The sequence below is a fragment of the Raphanus sativus genome, chromosome 4 (genome assembly GCF_000801105.2).
Source record: "Raphanus sativus cultivar WK10039 chromosome 4, ASM80110v3, whole genome shotgun sequence".
In the NCBI taxonomy this organism is placed as follows: domain Eukaryota; kingdom Viridiplantae; phylum Streptophyta; class Magnoliopsida; order Brassicales; family Brassicaceae; genus Raphanus; species Raphanus sativus.
Genome location: NC_079514.1, coordinates 24,389,666 through 24,398,549, shown reverse-complemented (window position 1 = coordinate 24,398,549; position 8,884 = coordinate 24,389,666). Strand labels below are relative to the sequence as shown.

At 33.6% G+C, this 8,884-nt stretch overlaps 2 protein-coding genes across 2 annotated transcripts; both read left to right on the top strand.

Moving 5' to 3' along the window:
• The first annotated feature begins 284 nt into the window (after positions 1-284).
• On the top strand, positions 285-1,724 carry LOC130494666 (G-type lectin S-receptor-like serine/threonine-protein kinase At1g61480). The gene has a single exon (XM_057008790.1). The coding sequence runs from the start codon at positions 313-315 to the stop codon at positions 1,621-1,623; it is 1,311 nt and encodes a 436-aa protein (XP_056864770.1). The 5' UTR covers positions 285-312; the 3' UTR covers positions 1,624-1,724.
• Positions 1,725-6,038: 4,314 nt separating this feature from the next.
• On the top strand, positions 6,039-7,992 carry LOC108828930 (G-type lectin S-receptor-like serine/threonine-protein kinase At1g61480). The gene is given in 7 exon segments (XM_057008791.1): positions 6,039-6,148; positions 6,233-6,396; positions 6,476-6,621; positions 6,623-6,684; positions 6,780-7,017; positions 7,103-7,253; positions 7,341-7,992. Coding segments are annotated over 6 exon segments (972 nt in total). The 5' UTR covers positions 6,039-6,148; positions 6,233-6,315; the 3' UTR covers positions 7,635-7,992.
• Positions 7,993-8,884: the final 892 nt, after the last annotated feature.

Genomic DNA, 8,884 nt, shown 5'->3' with positions numbered 1-8,884 from the left:
AGTGTTAATATTTTTTAGATTTTGAATGAATCAGAGTGGTGTCTTATCTCATTGGTTATGGGGTCAACAAGTTGAGAAGGACCTGAAAGAAACACCATGTTTCTAGATTCAAAAGAGAAAAAATAGATTAGTTGGCTGTGAATAAAGTGATACAGAACCTTGGAAAAATGGGCGCTGTGGTCAACATTGACGTGCTTGGGAATAATTTTCATTACGTCCTCAAATTTGTTTTCTTAATTAGCTTACTTTCTCTTGGATACATGTTCTCTTACACTTTTCTGCAAAAGATTATTCTTGGAGACACAAGAACGCATGCTCTTAAGGTTTAGCAAAATGAGGATAACGGGGTTTGCTTTTTTGCTATTGTTTACCATGCTCTTAAGTTTTAGTCATGCAGCTATAACGCCAACAAGTCCTTTGTCAATAGGCCAAACTCTCAGCTCCTCTGACGATATTTATGAATTGGGGTTCTTCAGTCCTAATAACACCCAAGATCAATACGTTGGAATCTGGTTGAAGGGTATTATTCCCCAGGTGGTTGTGTGGGTGGCCAATAGAAAAGATCCTGTTACAGACTCCCCGGCTAATCTAACTATCAGCAGCAACGGAAGTCTTCTCTTATTAAATGGTAAAGATGGCGTTGTGTGGTCCACCGGAGGAACTTTTGCTTCTAACGGGTCTCGTGCAGAGCTTTCGAACGCAGGAAATCTTATTATCACCGAAAATGTTTCAGGAAGAATTCTATGGGAAAGCTTTGAGCATCTTGGTAATACTCTGCTGCCTTTCTCAACCCTCACGTATAATCTCACCACCGGAGAGAAGCAGGTGTTGACTTCTTGGAAAAGTGACACCGATCCATCCCCTGGTGACTTTGTGGTTCTGATTACACCCCAAGTGCCATCACAGCTGTTTACTAAGAGAGGCTCGGCACCTTATTGGAGAAGCGGTCCATGGGCTAAAACAAGGTTCATTGGCATACCGTTAATGGATGTATCATTAACAAGTCCATTTAGCCTTCAGCAGGATGAACACGGGTCAGTATCTTTCACTTATATAGACAGAAACATTAAACCTCCACGTATAATGATAACATCGGAGGGCCCAGTGAAGATTTTTCAGCATAATGGGACCGAGTGGGAGTTAGACTTTGAGGTTCCAGCGAACCCATGTGATCATTATGGTGTATGTGGACCTTTTGGACTGTGTATTATGTCATCATCTCTAACGTGTAAATGCTTCAAAGGGTTTGTACCAAAATCCATTGAGAAGTGGAAAAGAGGAAACTGGACAGATGGTTGTGTGAGGCGTACCAAACTACTTTGTCAAGGCAATGTTACCAATGAAACCATGTTCCATCCTGTTGTCAACACAAAGCCTCCAGACAATTACGAATTTACAAGGGCTTCTAATGATATAGACTGCCACCGAAGTTGCCTGGAGAACTGTTCTTGCTTGGCCTTTTCTTTTATCAATGGAATAGGGTGCTTAGTGTGGAATCAGGAACTAATGGACGTAGTGCAGTTTTCTGAAGGTGGAGAGCTTTTATCCATTCGTCTTGCAAGCTCTGAATTAGGTTTGATCTTTTACCTCTTTATCCTCAACTCTACAGATATTATTCTTTAGTAGCATTGCTTATTATTTAATTTCTGTTTTGTCTTATATATAAGAGTGAAGTGCTCAGATACTCTTAATGAGGCAAAAAGTGATCTAGCATACTCTCACGTGATCTGGCGTACTCTTATGTGTTTTGATACTCTCCCTTTCAATGGTCAATGTCTAAATTATCCTTTGTGTCTAAACCAATCAAAATCATTCTCTCTCTTAGTCTATCTTCTTCCTTTCTCTCTCCACTGTAAATCTCAAACCCAGATTTAATTATTCCATTCAAATTCTATTCAATTTGGCATTCATCTTCTCCATTAATTCATTCTTGAAAAGGTTTAATTTCAAATTCGTATTCACAATTAATTGATTAAGAACAATGAGTCTCGATCTATTTGAATATTCAAAATACTGATATAATTATAAATATGAGTCTGTTTTTGTATGACAAAAAATATAAAAAAATGTATCAAATTATTTTTTTGATAAAAAAATTAAAAAACGTAGTAAAACTTGGTATACCTATAACTGTACAACTTGGTAAAATCATAATGTACAACTAAGTAAAATTGTGTAACTAAGTAAAATGATACTAACTAAATTGTATAACTTAATATAACTATAATGGTAAAACTATATAACTTGGTAACATTTTATGGTTAAACCGTGCAAGTTCATCTAACTTGTTGTTAATCATTTTGTTTTTTACATGAGACGACGAGTTCTTTCACAAACATACACTTTGATTATTAAAAGTACTATTATAAAGCCGGAGATGGTCATGAATGAAATCCAAACGAAGGTAAAGGTAGTTTGTATGCTAGTGGACAAAATATGCAGAAAAATGACCATAAATCCATATACAAATAGGTAAAATTTGAGTTATATGGTAATAAAATCTTTGATACCATTGAAAAAACATAACAACATCTTAAGGTGACTGAGCCAGTGGAAGATGTTGTTATTCGAGATAGAGATAATATAAGTATTGATTTGGATAACGTGGAGAGCATGTAAAAGATTTAGTTGATTGAGCATCACATCATAACTGTTTTGAAATTACTATTTTGAACTGTGAGCTCCGAATATTAAGAACTCTAATTTGTTTCGATTAAAAAAGTGCATACTTGTTCTCGTAAATATTTAAATTCGGGAACCTAGAAGAAAATACACACCACGATTAGTTGTATCTATTATTCAAAATGATTGTTCAATACGATAAAAAAACTAAATAAAACTTAGTAAAACTGATAAAATATAAAAATTTGAAGAAATAATTTTTAATTTGTTTGGTTGCTTATAAGTATTATGATTATTATTTGTTAGTATTTTATGATTTAAATTTACAATAATTATAGTTAATTTTTTTATCACATAGTTGTGTACTACATAATAGAGGAAATACATTGTTCTTTTATGCTTTTTATCTTAGTGTTGTCCTTGTGACATCAAAAAATTTATATATGCAACAAAATTAATTATGTCACAACATGATTTGATGGAATTTGATTGTAGGAAACTAAATAAAAGTGGTATAACTATAATATAAATCTTTTGAGTACAGTAAAACTAAAAAAAATGCAAAAAATAGAAAAGTAAAACTTTGAAGCTTTTTGTAAAACTACAAACTTGGTAAAACATCGACCCAAAAATGCTGTAAAAAAATTTCCCGCTCAAATTTCAGAATTTTCCCTCCAAAAAATTTCTTTTTTTCCAGACCCCAAAAACGAAGTTGGCAACTATAATTGCTTTAATTTTTAGGGTTTTCTCATTTCTATCATCTTTTCAATCCTCTCACCTCATTTTCTCTCATCTCATTTCTTCTTTTTCATCTTTCTTCACATAATCTGCAATTTTTAGATTTTTTCCAGAAAATAGTGATTAATCAAGAGACAAAACTCTGAAGCTACAGGGGCGGGTGTATCATCCAGAAGTTCTCCAAATCTGATTCAAACCCTTATTTGCAATACTATTGATGTCTCCTTGTGGTTTCTCAAATGACCATGTGGATTAAGGACCCAATAATGGAAGACAAATATTGATAGTTGTATGTTGTCTTATTGTTACTGTCATGGTATTTCTGAGATTTTGGTTGTACAATTAATCATAAATTCTATCAAACTAGTTCAGTGATGAGTTTTTTAAGTTTTGAAATTTGACAAATGAAAAATGAAAATTCTGACAAAGTTTACCGAAATGTACAAACAGAAAAAATATTAAGTTATACAAAGTTTGACGTACGAAAATGAAAATTTTTGAAATTTTTTACCTAATTACACAAACATGAAAAAAAGTAATACTAAATTTTACGAAGTTTGACAAACAAAAATGATGTACTTAACCAAAATTATTTTAAGTTACACCAAATTTTACAAACATAAATAACAAACCAAGTAACATAAACACAAACAATAAAGTTAGTGTGTTAAAAGAAGAAATTTTACTTCTTAAAACAACTATGAAAAATGGATGTTGAATCCAACTATGGAAATTTTTAAATATAACAATATGATATCTAAGTTTCTTTAAGTTTTACAAAGTTTCAAATATTTATAGCATCTAAATTGTTACGTTTTTCTTAGTTTCAAAATTTTAGACAATCTATATTACTTAGTTTCACATAGTTTCACTTACTTATACATAGTAATAAATCTTAATAAATTAAAGTTATACAAAGTTCCAAATTCAAGAGATGCGACTCTTGCAGTGAGAAGGCGTGTGAGAGAAGTCGTGCTTCCTCAGGGAGTCAATCAAATTACCCTTAAATGGACATGCCACTGCTTGAATCATTAATTACATAATTTTTCTCAAACTAAATATTATCATTTTCATTTATTATCTCCAATACTGCTGGTTGCTGTCGTTAAATATATACATTACGTTTTGGATACTAATCATTTCTTGCAAAATACAACAATAGACTATATAAATTTCGTTAAGTTTTACATAGTTTTAAATATTTATACAATCTTAATTGTTACGTTTTTCTTAGTTTCATAAATTTAGACAATCTAAATCACTTAATTTTACTTACTTATACATAGTTATATATCTTAATAAGTTAAATCCAAGAGATGCGACAGTCGAGGAGTCTATCAAATCACCTATAAATGGACACGTTTCTGCTTAAATTTGGGTGAGTGGTTCATTAAATTTCAAGGGTTTATCACTTATACAAGTAACAAATAATTTACGAGATTTCTCTCACACAATAACCATTTTATTTTATCAAAGTTAGACGAACTTGGCTTCTCTCCCTCCTTCAATGATTCATAAGATTCTCTACAACGTAGCAACGACCAGTATCCAAGACTTTGGTTGTGCACGGATTGTTTTTTTCGGGTTAAACAAAATTGGAAGATATGATTACTTCTACAGATCGGCAAGTCTCATTTACATGAATGACTGGCTAGACAAGGTCAATGATGTTCGAATGTTCAGAATTAGTTGCTACCGTGTGGGTAATCCAGAGGCCATATACTTGAGAGGTATGTATGAGTTCTTCATCCTCCATTTAGTTGGTAAGAAAAAAATATATCTTGCTGCTGAGAGAGGATGCTTGTTGGTCCTATTTGTATATGGTATGATGAACTTAGCCTTTAGTGTTGATGATGGAGGATTGGTTCACAACTACCATGCTTTTACTCGTCAACATGTTGATCAGATGTTTCAGATCATCAATAGTTGGGAACTCACAGGCCATTGAGATTATGAAAAACCTGCCATGTTTCTATCTATGGCTGAAATGATAGATCCTAATGTGACATATGATTGCTGGTGCTCCAGAATCATAAAATTAGTGTTTGTAGTCTCCCTAAATGGATCAAAATCACGGTGGAAATGCGATCTTTGTTTCTGGAATTGTGCAGCTTGTGATATACACTTGACTGCTCGTGCATTGCCAATTGAAAATTAATTTTATCTACTTTTAATAAATTTCTGTAAATGACTCTTCACATTTTGTAATTTTTCTAGTTATATCTATAAACTAATGTTTTTAAAAAAAAATCAATAAATATATCAATAACATCAACTGTGTCGAAAAATTAATATAATAAAACATTACAATCTAAAAGTATGCATTAGTTCAATTTAAATAACTTGTATTAGATACAATGTATATTCATACAATAATATAAGTAGGAATTAATTTCTGTACAGTTACACCAAGTTTACAATTACACTAGGTTTTACAAAGTTTTCGGAAGTTATGGAGAAAGAGATCCGAATTTTGTGGATCGGGTCTGGATAGTCCGCGAAATAGCCCTGGTTGGGTTGTAATTATGCAAATTTCTGTTGGTTTCATGGTCTTTTAATAATTTTTCTGATTTAAATAAAGATATATTTAATTTCAAATCCGGTCAGTTTCGGGCAGGAGTATCTCAGCTCTTTTTTTTCGGGCAGGAGTACCTGAGCGTTTGATTCTATATATAAGGTGAAAATAATCGAAACAAGACCATTGTTGCTACTGTTGTAAGCCTCTCTCTTTTCATAATATTGGGTTCCTTTTCGTTTTGTTTCTGGAGATGCAGAGCTAAACATAATGGTACATTTTCTTGCTAACTTTAACACACTGATAAGTTTATATCTATCTATCTATCTATCTATCTATCTATCTATCTTATTTCAGCTATTATATCAAATGATGCCTCACAAGATGAATGGAGGAATGGTCTGGAACGACAGGATGTGACAGGTTTAGTTTTCTTTGAGATGAATACCATTGAAACTGCCACCAATTGTTTCAGTCTGTCTAATAAACTCGGACAAGGTGGATTTGGTTCAGTTTACAAGGTATGAGAATTTGTTTCTTCTTTGCTCTAATGTATCCTTCTTGGATGTTCTCATGATGATATTCACCAATTTAATTCAGGGAATGCTGCAAGATGGGACGGAGATTGCTGTAAAACGTCTTTCTAGCAGCTCAGGGCAGGGTAAAGAAGAGTTTATGAATGAAATAGTACTCATCTCAAAACTACAACACAAAAACTTGGTTCGGATATTGGGATGTTGCATTGAAGGAGGAGAGGCTATTGATTTATGAGTTCATGTTGAACAAAAGCCTTGATACTTTTCTCTTTGGTAGGTCTCTTCCTGCCTCATTCTTTTTGTCATAGAAGTTTTTTATTCATCTATAACAGTTTTGCTTATAGTTTTTACACTGTATTATTGCTTAGATTCAAGAAGAAAGCTTGAGATTGACTGGCCTAAGAGATTAAGTATCATTCAAGGCATTGCACGTGGACTTCACTATCTCCATCGTGACTCACACCTCAAGGTGATTCACCGAGACCTGAAGGTGAGCAATATCCTTCTAGATGAGAAGATGAACCCAAGAATTTCAGATTTTGGATTGGCCCGGATGTATCAAGGAACCGAATATCAGGAAAATACTCGCAGGGTTGCAGGAACTCTGTAAGACACTTCAAAAACACAATGAACAAGATTCATAGTCATAATCATATATTTAGTTCCACTGAACATTTTGATGTTTGCATAGAGGTTATATGTCTCCCGAGTATGCATGGAGTGGGATGTTCTCTGAGAAATCAGACATCTATAGCTTCGGAGTGCTGCTGTTGGAAATAATCAGTGGAGAGAAGATTTCAAGATTCAGCTACGGCGTAGAAGGAAAAACTCTCATAGCTTATGTAAGTCACTTTAGTTTTTTCACACACTTTCAGAGCTTTAGAAATGTTTTTCCTATTACATTCTTAAAATATTTAACTAAATAACAGGTGTGGGAATCTTGGTGTGAAAATGGAGGAATTGATCTTTTGGATAACGATATTGCTGACTCATGTCAACCACTAGAAGTTAAGAGATGTGTTTTGATTGGTTTGCTCTGTGTTCAACACCAACCTGCCGACAGACCCAACACACTTGAGTTACTGTCTATGCTCACCACAACATCAGATCTCCCATCACCAAAACAACCCACATTTGTCGTGAACACCCGAGATGAAGAACCGGTGTCTAAAGGTTCGATCACTGTCAATGAGATGACGCAGTCTCTGATTCTTGGGCGTTAAGAAATAAAGTGTGATAAAGATTGGAGAATTGATGCTCTTTAAGGTGATCATATTTTCAATGTTGATAACTTTAAGCTTCAATTTTTTTTAATGAAAGTGCTTCCGTTATTTTATTTTTGTTTTATTGTAAAAACCTATACTTCCAGGTTTACATTTCTCATCAGCAAGATGAAAATCTTTGATTTTTCTTTTTTAAATGTGTTGTGTTGAAGTTTAGTAATAAATCCAGATTAGATGAACCATCACTTGCTTCATAAATTCCAGGCCCTTCGGATCTGTACCTATTTTGCAAGTTTTATCAATACAGAACATTGCCGCAAGGGTTGTCTAGGAAGCGGTTCTTGCACGGCATTTGCCTTATAAATGGTTTAGCCTTTGTATGATGAAGAGTCTCCTTCCCTTGTATATCACGCTCATAAATGGGGTAGGGTTTATTATAATGAATATTTTTATGTAATATTTCGATATTTTGGTGTATATGATGAAAGACTTAAAATAATTAATTTGATTACATATGTCATCAAAGTGTGTTTGTCTTTGTTACATTGGTGATGAAGAATAAGCTTGTATTGAAAATTAAACCAAGTCAATATTGACAATGGAGCTGCTGGTGATGAAGAAGAAACTGGGTAGAGATTGAAGAAGGTTGTTAGATCACTACTCTTGGTTTACGGTTATTAAAACCGGTTATCAGTCCTAACTAACTCTGCTTAGTATACAAACGGACTTGTGTGTTGTACACGTAACTATAGATCATCACAATGCTGTGAACTTGGAGTTTGTTGCAATCTGAGTGATCAAGTGATTTCACTTGCAAGGCCCCAGACGTAATCACATCGATGAACTCTTGGAAATTAGTTAATCTTTGTGTGTGCTCATGTTCTTATTTTTCTTCTCTTTCGTTCTCGATCGATCTCTGTGTAATTTTTATTCTTGAGTTCTCTGTGTGAATTTGATGTTCGTGTGTGCGATGATTGTTTCATGGTTGAACAATTACATTTTTTTCGTGTGATGATCGAACCGAGCTTAAGAAATAACAAGTGGTATCAGAGCTAAAGATTATTGAATCAATGGCGACTGTTGGGATCCAGGGCAAGCGATTTGATGAAAAATGAGATTTTTCTGTGTTGAAGAAGCGTATGTTTGCTCATCTCTCAATCTTGGGATTTAATGATGTGTTGCAGGAGCAAACATCCATTCCAAAGTAGGAGATTAAGAAAGATGGGTATGAAGTTATGTTCAAAGAGATG

Coding starts and splice junctions, on each gene's coding strand:
- LOC130494666 (XM_057008790.1), top strand. CDS start 313: ATGCTCTTAAGGTTTAGCAAAATGAGGATAACGGGGTTTGCTTTTTTG.